This window comes from Mchenga conophoros, linkage group LG23 (assembly GCF_057382185.1).
Source record: "Mchenga conophoros isolate Kocher_MC1m ecotype Shallow Benthic linkage group LG23, M_conophoros_male_GT1.1, whole genome shotgun sequence".
Taxonomy (NCBI): domain Eukaryota; kingdom Metazoa; phylum Chordata; class Actinopteri; order Cichliformes; family Cichlidae; genus Mchenga; species Mchenga conophoros.
Genome location: NC_140547.1, coordinates 53,087,110 through 53,109,954, shown reverse-complemented (window position 1 = coordinate 53,109,954; position 22,845 = coordinate 53,087,110). Strand labels below are relative to the sequence as shown.

Here is a 22,845-nt window from a genome sequence, read left to right as displayed (position 1 = left end):
CTTTGTGGCCAGGTGGACCATCTTGTAGCTTGCAGTGAAGATAATAAACCATCAGCACTTGACTACACCATTATTGATCTGCCTCAAAACCCAGCAATTAAACATCGTCATGAACAGTCAATTCACATCCCTGCAGGTTTCTGCAGCCCCCACTGTGCAAAGCTCTTAAAAACACTCCCCTCTTGTCTGTGCTATCTGATGCATTAAAGAATTTTTATTCTCTTCAAAGACTGTTTCATTGTCAGCCTCCTACACAAAGGGTGGAGAACACAGCGCACCATCCTCCTGCAGGCTGTCTACTAAACACCTAAGGAACTGAGAGGCATCAAATGCATGCTGATACGATCCAGTTATGGCAAAGCCCTTTGAACTAATACTGCGTCACTGGCATTAGGACATAAAGTACCACAATATATAATACAGAGTATGAACATGAATAGAAAGCATATTGGCAAGGTCCAAACAAATGAACATCTTTAACTAAATGAATGCAAAGCTGAAGCAGGACATGGCTCTGCAACCTTCAGTTCATCTTTGAATGCTTATAACAAACTAATAATTTCACATAGAAGAAATCTGATTATCCAAAAGATAATAATAGATCTCTGCATCTAATGTGATGTATAAACTGTTTTTACAAAGCACCGCTCAGATGGTTGGTGTTAGGTATTTTAGTACCATGGGAGCATTTACTGGATATTGTTTTATAGTGACATTATACAGGAAAACTCTGTCATTCAATAAGGCCCCTTTGTTTTAGTTATTTTTCTCTTTGACCCAAGAATTGATGTGTGAGAATCACAGGCTGGTACAAGGTTGAAATACCACAGAGATCACTCCCTCAGCTACATTAGTTTCTAAATCTTTTAGACGCCTGTTGAAGGCCAAATGGTTTGTTTCAGAATTCACTAATGAAAGAACTCTTTATTTCGTGCCTTGAAAATATGTCGCTGAGATAATCACAATTGTAGCTGAACTGATAAACTATACAAAGGATGCTTCTTCACCCAAGGGCAGGAAGACGCTCCCTTATCTTGGTCTGTACTGGTTTAAACTGATAATCTGCTGTCTCATGAATTTTTCCCTCTATATAAACTGTTGTACTTGTGAATAAAGTTGAGTCAATTTGGGAAGACAACCTGAAGCAGTCTCTGTTTTCTTGTTCTCCCAAGCTGCTCCCGAGCTCGTACTAACACGCTGAATGGCATGCTTGAATATTACTTGAGAATATATTTGACTGTGTTACAGACTAAGGGACTTTCTCTGCTGATAGACGTCCACGCCTCGGAGGAAGCCGATCCACGGATTAGGCCCTGGAAACCGTTTCCTTCAGTTGGTAAATGTTTTTCTGTTCAAGCATCTGACTTGTAATAGGTCTGGAAAGAAAACTACATATGCAAAAAAATGTAAGCACAATACTACCCTAATTATTTATCATAACACATGATCACATGGCTTTGGGGGCTCGAGGCAAAGCTCTCCATTTACCTGACTACTTCTTGTTCCGGACCTCACCTCATGCCACTGTCACCAGGCAGAGATCAGGAGAGTTTGTAAGACTCACACTGATCCACAGTGTCCCTTTGTTGACACTACTCGCTAGCTATTTGAATACCAGTTAAACAATCCATGTTGAACGGTGCAGAGAATTCATCTGTTTGATGGCAGAGACCTCAGGATGGACCAAAGACACAGAGGGCTGTGACAGAAAATGTGAAATACATCATTTACACCTTCATTTCATAAAAGACGCCGAGCATAGAAAATTTTACTTTAAATACTCCCAATTTCATTTGGAATTTTATAGCCGTACAAAGTCAACAAGAATATCAGATATGATACCAAGCAAGCTTTAAGCAAACCAAGGAAGAAGCAAAATTAAAAAGAAAAATCATCATGAAACATGAAAACAACAAGAATACAATGAAAAAGAAGCTCCCAAACTGAATGTCTGAAAGAGGAAAGCATGAGAACAAATACAAAGACGTGAATAGGATACAGGGATGCTCTGCCAGCCTCCCTTGGGTTTTTTATTAGCTGGCTTGGTCCAGAGATTGTGTCAGGGTTTAGAGAAATCTAGTATTTCCCCAGTTAAATGTGATTCATTACAACATGAAAGAGTCACACAAGCAGAAAAATAACACAATCAGCATAATATGGGCGATTATCCAGATTTTGGCTCTAGTGTCTAAACACACCATTTTACAGAGAAGCTAGTGAGCGATGAAGAATTTCAGCAGCAGCTGTAACCATGTGAAACACTGCATATCGGCAGAAGGCTCACGTGTGTTTCATTTACCAATAAATTCTTTACAAATCCTACCATGTGGATTCATGGATTTTTCTTTCACATTCTGTCTCTCACAGTTGAAGTGTACCTCTGGTGCAAATTACTGACCTCTGTCATCATTTTAAGTGGGGGAACTTGCACAATCGGTGGCTGACTAAATACTTTTTTGCCCCACTGTATGTTTGCTGGGAGCAGTTCTGGTTGTACAGTCTGACAGCTGCAGGGAGGAAGGACCTGCAGAAACGCTCCTTCATGCATCGAGGATGCAGCAGTCTGTCACTGAAGCAGCTCTGCAGTTCAGCAGCATTTACATGCATGGGGTGGGAGACTCTGTCCATCAGAGATGTTATTTTGGCCACAGTCCTTCTGTCTCCCACCACCTGCACTGGGTCCAGGGTGCATCCCAGAACAGAGCTGGCCTTCCTGATGAGTTTATCCAACCTCTTCGTCTCAGCTGCTGATAAACTGCTGCTCCAACATACCACACTGTAAAAAATGACAGATGCCACCACAGAGTCATAGAAGGTCTTTAAAAGCGCTCCCTGGACTCCAAATGACCTCAGCCGCCTCAGCAGGTGGAGTCTGCTCTGACCCTTCCTGTAAAGAGCATCAGTGTTGTGGCTCCAGTCCAGTTTATTATTCAGGTGAACACCCAGGTACCTATAAGAGTCCACTATCTCAATGTCCACTCCCTGGATGTTCACCGCTGTCAGTGTGGTGGGTCTGCGTCTCCGGAAGTCCACCACCAACTCCTTGGTTTTCCCGGCGTTTATCAGCAGGTGGTTCTGCTGACACCAGTCTACAAAGTCCAGAGTCCACCGTCTGTACTCGGAGTCGTCCTCACCTGTGATGAGGCGACTATGGCAGAGTCGTCAGAGAACTTCTGTAGGTGGCAGCGTGGGGAGTTGATGGAGAAGTCTGCAGTGTAGAGGGTGAAGAGGAACGGTGCCAGCACAGTTCCCTGTGGGGAGGGAGAGGTGATGAGCTGTATGCCTCCTTGGTGTTGGCATACAATAAGTCCAATGTTTTATTGTCTCTGGTGTAGCAGGTAACATACTGGGTGAAGGTGGGGAGAGTGGAGGACAGGGAGATGTGATTAAATTATGTGTATAATGATGTTCTCATTTGGGCTGCAGGTACCTGTGATAACATTACACATCAACTATTTTTTTGATCAATGCATAACCAATATATATCAAAAAATAAACTGTTTTTTCACACATTTTCTGTATATGAATTTTACTTAAATCTTTCGTTTAAGAGGATGACGTGAATACATGAGAAAGAGATGGCATGTCATGAGAAATGTACCACTACACACCAAAGACAAGAAGGCAATCACTTAAACATCAACCAACATGCTCTGGTTGGACATATATGTATGCATTTGCATGTATGTATTTCTCTTTGTCAGTTTAACAGTTTCTGTTGTGCCCGTCACTGCTCCCTGTCTGTTTTCTTACCTGCTTCTTCCTGACCTTGTACTTTCTCCTCACGTTCCCTCTTTCCTCGCTCCCTTTGCACTGACAATCATACACAAATAGATTGTATGCAATGAGATGAAAAATTACATTAATATGAAAAAAATTCTGTTAAGATCACTAACAAAAAGTCCTCTCAGTGTACTTTCAACCAAAAGGCAAATAACCAAACCACATGAACATCTAATAAAAGATATAAACATTGATACACTGATCCAACATTATTCTTGATTGACGGATCATTTGATCTTACACTTTTACCTGATGTGGCTCCTTTTTTTGAAAAAACGTCCTTATATCCATTATGAACCTGGCTGTCTCTCTGTACACAAACACACACGCACACAACAGTTATAAGGTTAATGGGCATTCAGTCAGTTAGCATCCATTTCAAACAGGACAGTGGTAACAACAGCAGGCTGCGGACAATCTAAAGTTTTAGATTTTAAATAGGCTGTATACATTTCAATGGGAGCAACAGGACGGGTCAAATGTCGCTGAATTTACTACAGAGTAGGACGGATTGTAGGGCAGCAAACATCGTCGGAAAACACGTTTTCAACACTGCAGGTTACCTGGTGTAATGCTTTTCAGCTAAAAAGAAACATGGTCTGACTCCTACCTAACTGTAGAAAGAGTAACTGAAGGTTAAATGCAGCTAACATGCCCTGTTTTAAGCCAGGCACTTACACCTCTGCACCGCTGCGTCTCAGCCACCATCGCTCTGGCAGCCAGAGCGCTAGAGTCAGAGTAGGGGAGAGCTGGAACAAACCATTTTGGGAGGGGGGGTTATCTATACTTTTGTTGTTAAAATATTACGCCTCAAACAAGTACAGTACTGTATGCTTTTTATATTTTTAGTAGTGTGTCACACAAACAGCAAATATTCTCAAAAAAGTAAGAAATCTTTGGGGGTGCTTTGATTAATTTCGCACAATTACACTGTGCTATCAAGTTGCTTGACCATTACACAACTTAAATTTAGTCCCAACTTATCACATATGATTAGGTGGTGTATTTGTGAATCAATACAAGTTTGTGACATGTTCTTTTAAACGACTCAACCTAATAAATTAACAAGACACTGTGCTACATCGAGAAATATAGAAACCAGGTAACCAGGTACTGCTCAACAGTAGCCGGGGGTGGAGCTTAGCAAATGCGTCAGATGCGTTCTGTTCAAATGAATGTTGTCATAGCATTTATGGAAAAAACACATTTTGAAAAATGCTGGCAGAGCTGGTACATGCACTTTGGATTACAGAGGAGAAAAAGAGAGGAGAGGAAAGAAAAAGAGATTATTTTTTAAGGTAAGGACCGCTCGACAAGTGACATTTGCTAAAGTGGAATTATTAAGGGGACATGCAGTGTCCACGTTTATGTTCAACTTTTCTAAACACAGTGTGGAGGGACCTGTACATGTGTTGGTCTTCTAATGCTGGGCAGACACTGTGCGATTTTTTCAGCTCCTGCTCAAACTGTACGGTTGACTCGCAGGGGTCATAGGTCACGATGCAGGGTCTCACACTATACCGCCCGATGCTCTGATGCGACCTGAGTGCTCACACTGTGCGTCCATAAAATGAAGGTTATAACAGAAATTCTGTCGCTCGCTCTCTCTGTCTTTCACTCACACAGACACACCACCACCATCAACTTTGCTAAATTGCTAATGAAAAACATTGATCAGCTGTGATTGAGCAGCAGTGTAGATCCAACTATTTTCACGGTTGTTGTGGTCGTGATCATTTTGTGAGGCCACATCGAAAAGGCTCGGATGAGCTTTCCAAAGTTCTACAAGTTGTTCCTCCATCGCTTGTGTCCAGATCACACGCTGCACTGCTGCTCCGTCTTTTTCGCTGACATTTGTGTTTGCGCGTGCGCAGTGTGACAAACTGCGGTGACACCCTCACGACGGTCGCGAGGGTCGCTCACGACCAAGCGATTGATGATCGGGAGCTGGTCGTGAGGGGTTAATCGCGTCTCGTTACCCCACGTATACTATACGATGCATGACGCACGATGAAGGCCAAAATCGGGCCGATCGCCAAAACGGTCGCACGACTCAAAAATCGGCTCAAAATGGGCCAAAAATCGCACAGTGTGAGCCCAGCATAAGGCAGCGGTCCCCAAACCACGGACCGGTTTATGCCCGACAATATTTTCACGGACTGGCTGTTCTAAGGCAGGGGTCCCCAACCCCCGGGCCTCGGACCGGTAGCGGTCCGTGAGTCGTTTGGTACCGGCCGCGAGAGTTGAGGCTCAGGTGTGAAATGTCTGGTTTTCAGGGTTTTTATCGGTTTTAAGCGTTATTTTGTTATCGTTTTTATTGTTAACTCGGTTTTCCTGGGTCTTTTCACATGTGTTATGAATAAATCTTCTTTTTTTCGATACTGATACTAGTTTTATTTTGTTGTATTTATCTGAGACACTGGTCCGTGAAAATATTGTCGGGCATAAACCGGTCCGTGGTGCAAAAAAGGTTGGAGACCGCTGTTCAAAGGTACCTTCTTGCTGCATAAATGCTTTAAAGAGTAGAATTTGATATTCGCTGCATGCATGTACATGGGTGCTCACATTTTGTAATTTCTTTAGTGTGATATAACCAAGCAAGTACTATCTTACAGCCTGTTCTTAGACAAATCATGTTTGTGTTCATTTTCCTGCCTACCGCTAGACTCTGAGTAACTGCTAAAATCTAAGAGGAATGAAAATGTTTGTATCTTAGGATCTGTTATCTTTTGTTTGGCTACAGAAACTATGTGTGTGTGTGTGTGTGTGTGTGTGTGTGTGTGTGTGTGTGTGTGTGTGTGTGTGTGTGTGTGTGTGCTTCTCTTTCCTAAAAAAAAAAGTGAGATTTGTGCCATAAATCAGGTCGATTATTTTAATTAGAATGTGTTTTGTTCAAATGAATGTTGTCATATTATTAATAGATTGAAACCTTTTGAAGAGTGCAGTAAGGACCGCTCAGCAGGTGACATTTGCTAAAGTGGAAATGTTAAGGGGACATGCAGTGTCCACGTTAATGTTGAACTTTTCTAAACTCAGTGTGGAGGGGACCGGAGTGTTTTTGTGGCGTGGGTGTGGTGTGATCCTGTGCGCGTGCAGGAGTAGCTCGGAGTGACATAATCTGGTGCGCGTGCGAGAGGTGGCCCGGATTGAGTGGTGGCTGGGTGTGGCCCCCTCTCGTGCGCGTGTAGGAGGGGCTTGGAAGGGTGTAATCTTGTTGCGAGTGCAAGAGTTTGTCCAGTGTGACACTCTCTTGCGCACGTGCAGGAGTGTGAGGTTCAACGCTGGAACGTTGAGCCTCCTCCCCCCCACTTCCGGACCAGGTTATGGATCGTTCCTCAGTGGGTTTGTGAGAGGTGGCCCAGATTGAGTGGTGGCTGGTTGTGGCGTAATCTTGTGCATGTGCAAGAGGTGTGTAGGAGTAGCTCAGAGTGTGAGGTTCATCTGTAGAACGTTGAACCTCCTGAATCCCTCCTCCCGGACCAGGTTATGGACCTTTCCTAAGTGCACGTGTGAGAGGTGGCCCGGATTGAGTGGTGGCTGGGTGTGGCCCCCTCTCGCACACGTGCAGGAGGAGCTCGGAGTGGTGTAATCTGGTGCGCATGCGAGAGGTGGCACGGATTGAGTGGTGGCTGGGTGTGGCCAACTCTTGTGTGCGTGCAGGAGGAGGTTGGAGTGTTCAATGTTCCAGCGTTGAACCTCCTGAATACCCCCTCCCGACCAGGTTATGGACCTTTCCTCAGTGCACGTGCGAGAGATGCCCCAGATTGAGTGGTGGCTGGGTGTGGCCCCCTCTCGCACACGTGCAGGAGGAGCTCGGAGTGGTGTAATCTGGTGCGCATGCGAGAGGTGGCACGGATTGAGTGGTGGCTGGGTGTGGCCAACTCTTGTGTGCGTGCAGGAGGAGGTTGGAGTGTTCAATGTTCCAGCGTTGAACCTCCTGAATACCCCCTCCCGACCAGGTTATGGACCTTTCCTCAGTGCACGTGCGAGAGATGCCCCAGATTGAGTGGTGGCTGGGTGTGGCCAACTCTCGTGTGCGTGCAGGAGGAGCTCCGAGTGGTGTAATCTGGTGCGTGTTTGAGAGGTGGACTGGATTGCGTGGTGGCGTGGGCGTTGCGCACTCTTGCAGGAAGGGCACAGAGTGGGTAATCTTGTGCAGGAGTAGCTCAGAGTGACATAATCTGGTGCGCGTGCGAGAGGTGGCCCGGATTGAGTGGTGGCTGGGTGTGGCCCCCTCTCGTGCGCGTGTAGGAGGGGCTTGGAAGGGTGTAATCTTGTTGCGAGTGCAAGAGTTTGTCCAGTGTGACACTCTCTTGCGCACGTGCAGGAGTGTGAGGTTCAACGCTGGAACGTTGAGCCTCCTCCCCCCCACTTCCGGACCAGGTTATGGATCGTTCCTCAGTGGGTTTGTGAGATGAGCCCAGATTGAGTGGTGGCTGGTTGTGGCGCCATCTTGCAGGATGAGCTCCGAGTGGCGTAATCTTGTGCATGTGCAAGAGGTGTGTAGGAGTAGCTCAGAGTGTGAGGTTCATCTGTAGAACGTTGAACCTCCTGAATCCCTCCTCCCGGACCAGGTTATGGACCTTTCCTAAGTGCATGTGTGAGAGGTGGCCCGGATTGAGTGGTGGCTGGGTGTGGCCCCCTCTCGTGCGCGTGTAGGAGGGGCTTGGAAGGGTGTAATCTTGTTGCGAGTGCAAGAGTTTGTCCAGTGTGACACTCTCTTGCGCACGTGCAGGAGTGTGAGGTTCAACACTGGAACGTTGAGCCTCCTCCCCCCCACTTCCGGACCAGGTTATGGATCGTTCCTCAGTGGGTTTGTGAGATGAGCCCAGATTGAGTGGTGGCTGGTTGTGGCGCCATCTTGCAGGATGAGCTCCGAGTGGCGTAATCTTGTGCATGTGCAAGAGGTGTGTAGGAGTAGCTCAGAGTGTGAGGTTCATCTGTAGAACGTTGAACCTCCTGAATCCCTCCTCCCGGACCAGGTTATGGACCTTTCCTAAGTGCATGTGTGAGAGGTGGCCCGGATTGAGTGGTGGCTGGGTGTGGCCCCCTCTCGCACACGTGCAGGAGGAGCTCGGAGTGGTGTAATCTGGTGCGCATGCGAGAGGTGGCACGGATTGAGTGGTGGCTGGGTGTGGCCAACTCTTGTGTGCGTGCAGGAGGAGGTTGGAGTGTTCAATGTTCCAGCGTTGAACCTCCTGAATACCCCCTCCCGACCAGGTTATGGACCTTTCCTCAGTGCACGTGCGAGAGATGCCCCAGATTGAGTGGTGGCTGGGTGTGGCCAACTCTCGTGTGCGTGCAGGAGGAGCTCCGAGTGGTGTAATCTGGTGCGTGTTTGAGAGGTGGACTGGATTGCGTGGTGGCGTGGGCGTTGCGCACTCTTGCAGGAAGGGCACAGAGTGGGTAATCTTGTGCAGGAGTAGCTCAGAGTGACATAATCTGGTGCGCGTGCGAGAGGTGGCCCGGATTGAGTGGTGGCTGGGTGTGGCCCCCTCTCGTGCGCGTGTAGGAGGGGCTTGGAAGGGTGTAATCTTGTTGCGAGTGCAAGAGTTTGTCCAGTGTGACACTCTCTTGCGCACGTGCAGGAGTGTGAGGTTCAACGCTGGAACGTTGAGCCTCCTCCCCCCCACTTCCGGACCAGGTTATGGATCGTTCCTCAGTGGGTTTGTGAGATGAGCCCAGATTGAGTGGTGGCTGGTTGTGGCGCCATCTTGCAGGACGAGCTCCGAGTGGCGTAATCTTGTGCATGTGCAAGAGGTGTGTAGGAGTAGCTCAGAGTGTGAGGTTCATCTGTAGAACGTTGAACCTCCTGAATCCCTCCTCCCGGACCAGGTTATGGACCTTTCCTAAGTGCACGTGTGAGAGGTGGCCCGGATTGAGTGGTGGCTGGGTGTGGCCCCCTCTCGCACACGTGCAGGAGGAGCTCGGAGTGGTGTAATCTGGTGCGCATGCGAGAGGTGGCCCGGATTGAGTGGTGGCTGGGTGTGGCCAACTCTTGTGTGCGTGCAGGAGGAGGTTGGAGTGTTCAATGTTCCAGCGTTGAACCTCCTGAATACCCCCTCCCGACCAGGTTATGGACCTTTCCTCAGTGCACGTGCGAGAGATGCCCCAGATTGAGTGGTGGCTGGGTGTGGCCAACTCTCGTGTGCGTGCAGGAGGAGCTCCGAGTGGTGTAATCTGGTGCGTGTGTGAGAGGTGGACTGGATTGTGTGGTGGCGTGGGCGTTGCGCACTCTTGCAGGAAGGGCTCAGAGCGGGTAATCTTGTGCGCCCAGATTTTATGTGGGAGCAGCGCCCTTTCGCACATTAGCGAGAGGGCGCTGCTCCCACGCGTTTTTCCTGTCCCTGCAGGAGCAACAGGAACTGAAGGAGGAGCAGGAGCGGCTGGAGATGCGACAGGAGTAGCAGGACCTGCCGGACGAGCATGAGCAGCATTCTTCACCTGATGGAAGAGACAGGAGCAGCAGCCATCATTAATAAATGCAACATCATATCAAAATAATAAAATCAATCAGTGTCATTCATAAAGTTGAAGTTGTGTCACTTCAGTCTTCAGCACTTCCTCAAAACATGAAGAAATCCTTTCTCCTTACAAATATCTCTGCCTCACATGATTCTTTGATTAAAACTCATTGTTTAAGTTTATTGGTAAATATTGACACTGATACACACTGTGAATGTGTATGCCAGTGTTGGTGGTCATCTCAAGTTCACTGTACAGATAAATATATATATACGTATACATAAATATATGTAAATACGTATAAAGTATGCATTTTTAATGTGCCGTGCTCAGTTATGTTGCAGCGCTGACTCTACAATGTGGAAGGTCGTAAAAAATGAAGAAGAACCATTAAATCAGAAGATGTGTCCAAACTTTTGACTGGTAGTGTAAATAATTATATGATCAACAATGAGATGAGAGACTTTTTGTCATGGCTGGGGCAGCAGACGTGTGGTGGAGTTAAATGAGGACCCAAGATGCAGGAAACGGCTAGATGCAGGTGAGTGTTTGTTTACAAAGGGTGAAATATAAACAGAAACAAGGGTGGCGAGGACTGCACAAAGACACGAACCTAACCTGGGACAATCGGTGGCTGACTAAATACTTTTTTGCCCCACTGTATGTATATGTGTATTTCATGAGGGCATGTGTGTATTTCCAGGGTAATACTGTCATACTGTTTTTGTCCTCTTCATTGCTGAATGTTCACCTCCGTCTCTACACACATCCACACACACACTCGCTCTCCAGGTCAGAACCATGAAAGGCATCCGCAGCCTGCAGCAGTTTGGAAGCGCTCCCATATACTGACAGCAGAATTAGGTCAGAGCGTGAATGTGGCAACAGGGAGATGCAGATGTATGTGCACACGAGTCAATACAGCAGTGCAGTAACACAAAAACAAAAAAGATGAAAGAGACTTGATCAAAACTCTTGGCCCTCGGGGTTTTCTGTTACACAGAAAGGCAAGATTCTAATAAACATGAAACAGCTTTCTTTTGATTCAGAAATAAAGCAAACCTTCACAATAGTTTGTTTTCTCTGAACATGCCAATGCTTCTTTGGATTTCATCCCGTTTCTATCTGCATGCAGTTGCTGACTTCAGAGATGACGGGAGACACATTCAGACTAGTTAGATGGATGCTGTGTGCTGGCATTTGGACCGGCTCTTCATGATTTCATTTGGCTGAAGATGCAAAGGTTGAAAGTGTTCATTCAGAGGCCCGGCTCTCTCAGTCTGCACACACAGACTTCAGTCTTTGCAGTCGAGTTTCTCTGCTTTTAATGGTTTTACGCGCCTTATACAATATAAATCAGAATACTTTATTAATCCCGAAGGAAATTAGGGACCTGGAGGCAACTGACATTGTGACTTTGTGCTATATAAATAAAACTGAATTAAACTTAGAGCTGACCTTTAGTAACTATGTGTGGCTTTTTAAGGGCAGGTATGTATGTGTCCGAGCAGTAATCGCTGCATAATTGTAGTATTTCTTCAAGATTTGAAGGTACAATATCAGGATGCAGCCCTTGTGAGCCAAAGTAGATCTTTGGATCTTTACTTTGGAATTCTAAGAATATAACATTCCAGTTTCTGGAGAAGTTCCTGAAGAACATCACAGAAAGCTGGTTTCGTTGGACAGACCTGGCCTCGGGAGGCTGGATTAAAATAGGAGGCTTGCAGCAGAGATGAGGAGCAGTCCAACACTGATGAACACAAAACAAAACAGTGTAGCCCAGTGGTGAGACACGGTTCAAGCAGGAGCCTGATGATTATTTGGCAGCCTTTTGTCTGGGATTATAGATTAATGAACTAAATACACAGCTTATCTGATCATCTGTATTAACATTAAATCAATGCCTTACAGCTTATACTCTGAAACTGATGCTTACTTGGTGTTTGCTGCCTGGAACCTTTAAAAAGTACCCAGGATGCTTGGGGACTCTTTCGGTCCGAACACGCTTTAGAGGAAACACAGGTGGGTCACCACAGGCCTCCTGCTCGAACATTTCTGATTATCCAAAATGAAACTTTGTCAAAGCTTCAAAATATTGCTCTGAAATTTTAGCTTTATAAATCAAATATTTAAAACTGGTCCCCTGACCCAGTTCTAGGCCTTTGCTTCACACACTGAAGTCAAATTCAAATTCAAATTCAAATTCAAATTCAAATTTTTATTTGTCACGTACACAGTCATACACAGTACGATATGTAGTGAAATGCTTGGACAACTGCTCGTGACCTAAAGAAAACAAAAAAGGAAAAGGCTATGAATAAGATAGGAAATAAATATGAAAAATTAAAAAGGGTAAATTTAACTAGGAAGGAATAAAATATAAATTAAGGTTAAAAATGAAATAACTGTACAACACAAATTAGAATGAAGGGTAAATTTAACTGGGAAGAATAAGATAAAATATATAAATTAAAGTTGAAAATAAAATAACTGTACAACAAAATACACAATATAGAACTATATAAGAATGTATGAAGAAATATAAATAAATATATACACAATAACAGCAGTGTGATTTAAGTAATGAAGTGAAATGAAGTCTGATGTTTGACCATGAATATCTCAAAAACTCTTAAAGCCTGAAATTTTCACTTGCCTTTCTTACCATCAGAATTGATCCAGATCTGTAATTTGGGACCTACATGTCGAAAATATCTGAGTATTAGCTTGCTAATCTATTAAAAAGGGGCAATTTCTGGATGGTACATACTTGTATTTCACAATAAGGCAAAAATAAAGCAGTTCAGGAAGAGACAACCAGGAACTGGTTCTAACTGTGTTGGAAGATTTTGAGTTTCAACGATCCAGCGACGAACAGCAGACACCTCCTGGCTTAAATGCTGATCGTCTTAATGAGACCCAGGTGTCTCATCTCCCGAGGGCGTGGACCGAGGGCGTGAACCCGCAGTGAGCTCCGCCCCGGCGAGAGAGAAGAGGGGAGGGAGAGCGGAAGATAGAGAGAGAAACAGAGGGAGCGTGCCGTGGCACTTTAGATGCCAAGGACTGCTGTGTGACACATTTTGTACATTTGTCAAAAGTATTTGACACTGTAGATCATAACCTGTTATATCACAGACCTTTCCCTACAGACCAAGCTATTCACTGGTTTTCAAATAATCTTTCTGATCGTAAGCAGTTTGTTACACTCCATGACTGTTCTTCTTAGTCAAACACTTGTTGTAATGACTAACTGCTCCTGACATGTTGGAGATGTTTGCTCTTTATACAGTAAAGTTACAGCAGGATACAAATAACATCAGGCTGATCCTGCCACGATTTGTTCCCTCGGTTCAAATCACAGACAAACAGGATCCCACAGCTGTTTATGTTTTTGAACCTATTTTGCACAGAGAGACATTTTTTGACAAATGTATTGATGCAATGTTGAATATTATTACACAGGAAAAAACAACTACAGTAAAATAATCCCACCGTGACGCCTCTGCCTTTGTAAATGGAGGGACAGTAACTGCGTGTAAAACCTGCAGACAGTCAGATTAACAGTATTTTGTCTCTATCATTCTGCAATTCATCTCCTGTAAACAATAATGTGGCCACAGCGTGACGTGAAAAAAGGTGCATACCTCTGACGTTGTGTGATGAACTCTGCATTCCTCGTCCGCAAAAAAGTAGTTTTAAAAATCTCCGTTCTCGGTGATTCGAAACGCTGTTTCCGTGTGGACGAAACAGCTGCGTTGTCAAAAACACCCGTGTAGGTGCGGACGCAGCGTAAAAGAGTTAGTGGTTTATTTTAATACTGCCTGTCATTATTGCAGGTTACTTGTATTTGCTTAATTGTTCACTAAATGTTTGAGGTGTGAAATAAACCACAGTGGAGTTTGAAAACATGAAAACATATCGGTGGTTGGAGGATGGGTTTTTTGTTTTTGTTTTTTTGTTTTTTGTTTTTCTTGGGGGGGGGGGGTTTAGGTGGTGGGGTGCGTGAACATTTTTCTTGTGAAACAAAGGGGGGGCCTAGCAAAAAAAGTTTGGGAACCACTGATTTATATGAACACTCCTGTTAGTCTCCAAAAACTGATTCTGTTCATCTGGATGTTTTCAGTGGGAGAAACGTTTCGTCACTCATCCAGGTGACGTCTTCAGTCTCAGCTGACTGCAGGTTCCAATCTTATAAACAGGACATTTGCATAATGACTGAAACCAGCCCACTGAAGCAACAATGGGCTGGGAGGTCAGCTCCTTCATCATTAATATGCAAATTCTCATGACCATTGATCAACAACCACTGATCAATAACCATGAGTCCCTAATTTCCCTCGGGATGAATAAAGTATTCTGATTCTGATTCTGATTCACAGAGAGTTGGGGAATGGCTGCAATCACAGCATTGTAAGATGGTGACAGATGTACCCTTAGGCCCCTCCTCCATTCAGAGATGGTCTTTTCCTTTTCACGTAAATGGCCTCCTTGACTCCGCCCTCAAACCAGCGTTCCTCCCTGTCCAGGATGTTACATCCTCATCATTGAAAGAGTGTCCACTGGCCTGTAGGTGTAGGTAGACTGCAGAGTCCAGGCCTGACGAGGTGGCTCTGCTGTGTTGGTCCATCCTCTCAGCCAGAGCTTGTTTGGTTTCCTCGATGTATAAATCCTGGCACTCCTCCTGCACTTAACAGCGTACACTGTGTTACTCTGTTTGTGTCGGGGACCCGATCCTTGGGCTGGACCAGTTTTTGGCGCAGCGTGTTTTGGGGTTTAAAAGCCACAGAGACCTGGTGTTTAGAGAAAATGTGTCTCAGCTGTTCTGATACTCCTGACACGTACGGGATCACTGCAGGTTTACACTTGGGCGGCGATTGTCCTTCTCTCCTGGATCGGCTGGAGCTTTCTTTAGGTGCCTTCCCAGCTTTGACAAAAGTCCAGCTGGGATAACCACATTTACTCAGGGCCTTCTTGTCAGTGGTTGTTGATCAATGGTCATGAGAATTTGCATAATTAAGATTAAGGAGCTGACCTCCCAGCCCATTGTCCCTTCAGTGGGCTGGTTTCAGTCATTATGCAAATGTCCTGTTTATAAGATTTGTGGAAACCTGCAGTGAGCTGAGACTGAAGACGTCACTTGCATGAGTGACGAAACGTTTCTCCCACAAAACGCTACGTAAAAATGAACAGAATGAACTTTTTGGAGATTTACTTTCCTGGATGATTGAGATGCATCAAGACTCCTGTTAGTCCTTTACAGATGCTGGACGCTGTTTATCATGGAGCACTGAGATTCATTCATATAAAGCGCCTTGAGGCGACTTTTGTTGTGATTTGGACAGAGGTTTGAAAGAGGAGTGAAAGAAGCATCTACGTCCACTGTGAGCGACCATCTTTGAACAGAGGCGGGGCTTACGACACCAACGCTCTGCCATCTATAATCCAGTTTTGAGATCCCTCCCCAGACGCCTTAACGCCCACTCACATCCTGGAAAATCTGACCTCAGGAATTCGCATGATAAGGTGGGGCCAGGTTTCACAATGAGCTCACCCGAAACTCTGGCTGATTGTGACCCACACCCAGTTTCCCACCTTGGCTCAGGCGATTAGAGGATCATCAGGGGGTCCTTTTATGTTGTGTGTCTCACTGTGTTGTGTGTCCACATTCTTAGACTTAAGAGCTTAAAAGCTCCTCTCCTCCTCCCGTTCCTCTGCCCTCATCCTGCTTCTTCTTTTGACTGGTCACTTTTGGATTGCAGATAGCTCTATAAGAAGCTGCATTCCGCTTGGCCTGTCGGTACCTGTCAGCTGCCTCTAAAGTCCCACAGGCTAACCAAGCCCGGTAGGACTCCTCCTTCAGCTTGGTGGCTCCCCTCAACTCAGGTGACCACCATTTGGTAAGGGGGTTACCACCACAACAGGCACCAGCTGACTTGCGGCCGCAGCTCCGTGCAGCAAATTCGGCAACGGTGCTGAACATGGTCCATTCGGCCTCAATGTCCCCAGTTTCCTTTGGAATGCTGTTGAAGCCCTGCCGGAGGTGTGAGTTGAAGATCTCGCGGACTGAGGCCTCTGCTAGACGTTTCCAGCACCCCCTCACTACGTGTTTAGGTGCACCAGGTCTGTCAGGTCCACCAGGTGGTGATCAGTTGACAGCTCAGCCCCTCTCTTTACCCGAGTGTCCAGAACAAATAGTCGCAGGTCTGGTGATACGATTACAAAATTGATCATCGACCTGCGGCCTAGAGTGTCCTGGTGCCACGTGCACTTATATTCACTCTTATGTTCGAACAAGGTGTTCGTTATGGCCAAACTGTGGTTTGCACAGAAGTCCAATAACAAAACACAGCTCGGGATCAGATCCGGGAGGCCGTTCCTCCCAATCATGCCCTTCCAGGTCTCACTGTCATTGCCCACATGAGCGTTGAAGTCTCCCAGTAGGACAACAGAGTCCCCAGGAGGAGCACCCTCAAGTGCTCCACCCAGGGACTCCAAGAAGGCCGAGTACTCTGAACTGCCCCTCGGCGCATAAGCATAGACAACAGTCAGGACCCGTTCCCTGACCCGAAGGCGAAGGGAACAAACCCTCCACTGGGAGAAACCCCAACATACCAGCAGCAAGCCGAGCGGATACCAAGATACCCACCCCAGCCCGACGCCTCTCACCAGGGGCAACTCCAGATTGAGACAGAGTCCAGCTCCTCTTCAGGAGACTGGTTCCAGAGCCCAAGCCACGCGTTGAGATGAGCCCGACTATATCTAGCCGGTACCTCTCAACCTCACGCAGTAGCACAGGCTCCTTCCTCACCAGAGAGGTGACATTCCATGTCCCAATTGCCAGTCTTGGTAGCCAGGGATCGGTCTGCCAGGGCCTCTGCTCCTGGCCGCCGCCCGACTCACATTGCACCCGACCCCTACGGTGCCTCCTGTGGGTGGTGGGCATGCAGGGAGATGGGCTCCTGTCCCTTTTTCGGGCTGTGCCCAGCCGGGCTTCATGGACTAAGGCCTGGCCACCAAGAAAAAATGGATTCCACGTAAAAAAACAAAAACAAAAATAGGACTCTAGGGTGGATGGTGGTTATTCAAACAAACAAAAAACAAAGCCAAGGTGAAAACTAGTTGACCCACCAAAGCCTATCTCTGGACAACAGGCAGAATAGTTGTTGCTGTGGTAACAACTAATGTGGATCAACACAAAGAATAAAGAAAGAATAAAAGCCTAACTGCTCTGTTGAGCAAAAGGAAATATATGAAATCCTGCGCTCACTCGCCTTTTTGTTCAAAACTAAAATTACAGACACTTGATCATGCATGTAGGTGTCAGTCACTAGCTCCTGGCTCTACCACTCAGTGTTAGCAGGCAAGGAGCTAGCAGCACTCTGCAGCCCACATCCTATAAATGTGTCAGCAGCCAATCGTCTTTCCAACCTTTCGGAAGAGTGAAGACTGAAGAAATACCAGCCTTCCTTTTTGGTAAATGGTAAATGGACTGGTTCTTATATGGCTGAGCACTCAAAGCACTTTACACAACTTGCCTCATTCATCCATTCAAACAAACACTTTTTTCAAAGTGTCTGGTCTAATTCATGACCTACAGCTTTGAAATAAGATTCTGGACTCATCGCTCACTGTGTGACAACAACAAAAGGCACCAGTCATCCTCCAACCGGTCTTCCTCCAACACCACAGTGTTTGGGATTTTCACATAGCAGTCTAAATCAGCCTTAGAAGACTTAATCTGGTGTTGGGTCTACATGCAGAGGTCTGCTCTCTTTCTCAGTGCTGGATAATTGTGTTGATCCCACAGGACCTGATCTGTGTTGGATCAAACATGTCACACTCAGAATCAGGAAACGTGCTGAACAGCATTTCTTCAAGTCCCCGTCATATGCATCTTGACAGGATTACAGGAAGCAACTACTTTTTTCAGTAGTGTATTATTGTAAAGCACATTTGGTTTCCCTCCTCGTCACATGTTCTCAACACTCTCTCAGCTATTTTTCACAGTCCATCTGCTCAACACTTGGTGTGGAGGAAACAGCTCATGATGGAATTTATTGTACTTAACTAAGAGCTTTGTTAGATGTTTGGATTTCTACTTTTCTACTTCAGTTTCTAATTCTGTACTTATTCATTCAAGTGTTTGAAACTGGATTAAAGAAATGAAATACTGCAGTGGTGTCGATATCCACTACTTAAACAATGTGAATGTATATAAGGATCAGTTCATCCAGGGTTGCTGTGGTTCAAACTGATGGCCAAAGGCTGCAAAGCTAAAGCTATGCACAGTTCTCTGTCATGGTTGTTCAAGCTCTGCACAAAAGCAGATGCCCTACCCCAACACCATCACCTGGGCTACATGCAAATAATAATGAGTTTGTCCTCCGGTCACTCAGTTCAGGTTTTCCAGAGCACTGATATATTGATTGGGGTTGAATGCAGACTGACAGAGGTCAGCGCTCATTCACGGTGCATTGCTTTAATCCAACAGCGGCACTGCCAGTACATTTTGATGATCATGGCTGGGCCTCCTTAACCACGAATGGCTGCATAAGTGCAGGTCTGAGATAGCAAAAAGAACCTGCAGGAGAGGGAAAATATAGAAAAAATTAAATAGAAATTAATTTTGAAAAGATGCACTTTACTGATACAACCATGAAATCAAACCATTCTGCACCTCCCAACTGATCAACAATAACAAGCCTAATTCGGCTTTTTTATTTCATCGATTGATAAATGATTTATTTAACTGAACTGGTTTCAGCAGATAAGTATAATGAATTTGCATTTTTCTACCAAAACAAAGTTTCCAATATTAGATGTTATATCCTAGTAATTTATCGAGCACTGCCTCACATCCTGATGAAATCACAATTCTCGCCTGTCATTTCTAAAGTCTTGGATCTCTTTGCTTCACCTCATTCCCACCAAAGTATTCAAATCTGTATCTCACTGTCTCACAAACCATTTAGAAAATATTTAGAAAACAGCTCTCTACAGTCTTTTGTAATGACACCACCGGTGAAGAAAAAAAACTTGGACTCATTAAGACTCACAGTCCTTATGATAAGTATCAATCAGGGTTCAGAACCAATCAGAGCACAGAAAAAGCTCTTACTAACGTCATGACCTGAGGATCATCATGGGGTCAAAACTAATGATGCCATTAACTGTTGGATGTCTCCGAAACTTTTAGGACGGCAAAGAAACAAGACACAAACAAACACAGTTCATCATACATTTCTCTGAAAGCCTCGGCACGATTAGTGACCCATCTCAAATTGACTCTGAGAAATTGATCCACACATTCGTATCAAGTAGGTGAGATTATTGCCACGCTCTATTTGCAAGGGTCTCCAAATCACAATACCACAACCAGAATCTTTACAGGTACATTTGACCACACTGAAGCACTGAATGTAACACAGAATAACCCTGAAAATTCTTCTTTTAGTTAGCAAAGCTCTCAGTGGTTTGGCCCCCAGTACACCTCGGACATGCTCGCTGTCTACAACCCAGTCAGACCCCTCAGCTCATCAGGTTCAGATCTGTTCCCAGAACCGGATCTCAGTCAGCGGAGGCTGCTTTCACTTATTGTGCTGCTGTTCTTTACAACAAGCTGCCTGCTGACCTGACATCAGTTACATCTGCATTCACACAGGCCTGCACTCAGTAGGTGTTATTGCTGTTTTCATTGGCTTCAGACAAACTTTTTTCTGTGTTAAACACATTGAGTTTTCATGTAATGAAATGTTCAATATGAATAAAATCTGCTCTGATAGCTGTCTTTAGTCTGTGGGGGTTTCTGGGTCCGCTGGTTCTTGTTCTCCTCTTCACAGACTCTCTGTGGGGTCCAAGTCAGGCAAGTTGACTAGACAGTCAAGCAAAGCATTCGGTACCAGTCGTGGCGCTGTGGGGAGGCTCTACGTAGGTCCTGCTGGAAAAGGAAATCAGCGTCTTCACAAAGCTAGTGAGCAGATAGAAGCATGAAGAGGCAGACACCAGCAGAGGGTCACTCCTCCTCCACACTCTAGATTTCTAAATGAAAAGTAAAATTTACTTTGATTTGAAAAGAGGACTTTGGACCAGCTCCTTTTCTCCATAAACTCAACCTCAATCTAGAGGATTAGTTCCTGCTTAGGTCAAAGGTTCCCTTAGACAGCGAGGTTGAAGGAACCTGAAGCTGCTCTTCAGATGTCCCGTGTGTTATGGAGGGGGTGGGACTCATTGTCCATGATTACCAGCAGTCTTGTCCACGTTCTGTCACTGATCGCCTCCTCCAGGGTTTCGAGCTCTGTGCCAACAACAGACTGGGCCTTCCTGATGAGTTTGTCTGCGTCCTTTGCTTTGATGACTGCATAACAAAATCAGAGATAATGAGACAGGGGAAGGAAAGCTTACACAAGGCACGAGGACTATCAAAATAAGACAGGAAACACGACAAACAAAGAGACAGAAACCCAAACTCAAGACACACAAACTTGATGCAATAAGCACATGTTCAAGTTCAAGGAGACTGGAGGGAAACGCTAAAGGGAACCTTAAGCAACCTAAAGTCATCTAACATATTACGAGGTAACAACAATACGGGAATCAGAAAAAGTCATAAGCAGAAGGAAGCAAAGCTGCACCAATAGAAACTATAGATAAAAACAATAATGAGTTAACAAGATTCAAAACAGAACTCGTAGTCTTTGTGTGATCAGTACAACTAAAATCAAAACTGATACCAGTCTCTTTCCATTTATTGAAGGGAAAGTCAGAGGCTCACCCCAACAAACACAGAGTAACACAGCTTGTATAGTTGTTACAGTGATGCACCAACTGACAAACCTGCTGCAAAAACACATCATTAATTTGTGATTATATCTCTCCAGTGTGCTGTGAGCGCTTCTTATCCCACGAAAACTGAATATTTTTCAGAATATTAGAAGGCAGAGGAGCTAGCTTCCTGATGGATTCCTTCACATTTCCCGATGTGATGTGACACATCTGATTAGGGTTATTATTATAACATTATTATAACAGGTTATTATTACATTCACAGTAAATGTTTCTTTAAAACCTTTAATAAGAAGCGTTGAGAACTATCTACATGCTGGCAATGTGACTGCTGTCCTAGAAATGTACATGTGTACTTTATAAGGAGTCTTTATAATGCAGGACTGTCGTAAGCTCAGTGAATCAGATGTAATTATTCTCTTAATAAATGACTGTTTTTATGTCATATTATGAGGTAACGCAGTGATTGTTTATCCCCTCGCCTGCCTCTGAGGTCTCTCTCTGGGATCAGTCATAAGACTCCAGTTTTGCTTATTTCGTGTTTTGTATAACATAACAGACGCTGGAACAGATAAACAGATAAACAGGATGGCAGAGGACGTCAGTAGGCAGCGCACACGCCGTCAAATTATATTTCTATTTCAAGGTCTTCCCACTCATTAAGAGCCAAGAATTCATCATCAAATCTCTTTGTGTTGCTGTGTCCTTGTGCGCAGTTCAGTAAATACAGACACGGTGTTAGCACCAAAGCAGCGCCGCCTGTCATATCATCAGTAAAAGCACGGTGTGTGCAGAGCTGAACTATTGCTTTCCCACATTACGAGCTAGAGCTAGATATTATCATTAATTATGGTTGTCTACACCATCATAAAACACTAAATGAACTGAATGAAAAGACGGAATAAATGTCTCCAACAGATGTGTGCAATCAAAAGGACGCATTTGTAACAAACATATAAGCATAAAACATTTCTGATGCTCCCCACACAGCAGGTTATCATCTCATTCCAGTTCCTTTAAAAACACGCTCCACACGGTCCATTTCAGGGCAAAAATAACGTGTTGCCTTTCATGTTTAACACATCAAAAGTTTCAATTTATTCTTCCTGAACAAATTCTGTTAACCAAAGCCAATCTCTGTGTTTGAGAGGGAGGGGGGCTCTTCTGAACTCTCACACTGTGCAAGAGATGTTGTGCAAATTCAAAAACGCCCACTGCCATCTCCACTCTCTCTCATGCACAATCACTTACGGTTGCTTCAAGTGAAATACACATTTTCCGTGTAAAGTTTCCACAAACAATATGAAACGCACAAAGTGCACTATGTGTATCACATCGTTTAATGAAGTCAAACTGCTATAACTTCATTCAGTGATACAGTGAAACGTTTTAATGTCCCACAGTACAAATTTGGTGTCATGGAGATTGTCTAATCTGATCCACACAATAATCCAAAAATAATCCACAATGACTCCTAAAATAAGGACTAAGATTATGTTTTCAAGGACAATCTCTTTGTTTGACAGGAAGGAAAGAAACCTTAAGAGGCTAAGACGGGGAGGTGGGGCGAAAAAGAGGAAATCAGTGAAAAGAACGGAGAATGTTTAAGCATCCAAACAGGATCACAAGATACATACAAATGACAACGAGACTGACAAACAGAAATGAGAATGCTGATCTCATACTTCTGCTACCTTTAAGGATAAGCAGACAGAAAGCAATGAACATCTTCCATAACGCTTTGTTGGTGTAGCCAGATGGGCTACTCGCCTTCCGTTGTTTTTCTTCTCTCATTCTCTCTCTCTCTCGCTCGCT

At 44.9% G+C, this 22,845-nt stretch overlaps 1 protein-coding gene across 2 annotated transcripts; it reads right to left on the bottom strand.

Annotated features, from left to right (window-relative positions):
* Positions 1-1,565: 1,565 nt before the first annotated feature.
* On the bottom strand, positions 1,566-6,862 carry LOC146548367 (uncharacterized). Of its 2 annotated transcripts, XM_085265474.1 has the most exons (4): positions 5,185-6,862; positions 4,033-4,093; positions 3,754-3,813; positions 1,566-3,346 (listed from the first exon to the last, which is right to left on the bottom strand). In XM_085265474.1, the coding sequence occupies exons 1-4, from the start codon at positions 5,190-5,192 to the stop codon at positions 3,149-3,151; spliced, it is 327 nt and encodes a 108-aa protein (XP_085121600.1). In that variant the 5' UTR covers positions 5,193-6,862; the 3' UTR covers positions 1,566-3,148. The 2 variants fall into 2 exon arrangements, with proteins under 2 accessions (XP_085121600.1, XP_085121601.1); XM_085265475.1 differs by lacking the exon at positions 5,185-6,862 and having other exon boundaries at positions 1,566-3,251; positions 4,033-4,522.
* Between the last annotated feature and the right edge of the window lie 15,983 nt (positions 6,863-22,845).

Excerpts from the sequence above, each read along its gene's own strand:
- LOC146548367 (XM_085265474.1), bottom strand. Across the intron at positions 3,814-4,032 it reads AAAAAAAGGAGCCACATCAG|TGCAAAGGGAGCGAGGAAAG; the intron begins GTAAAAGTGTAA and ends TATGATTGTCAG. Across the intron at positions 3,347-3,753 it reads ACAAGGTCAGGAAGAAGCAG|TATGTTACCTGCTACACCAG; the intron begins GTAAGAAAACAG and ends ACCTTCACCCAG.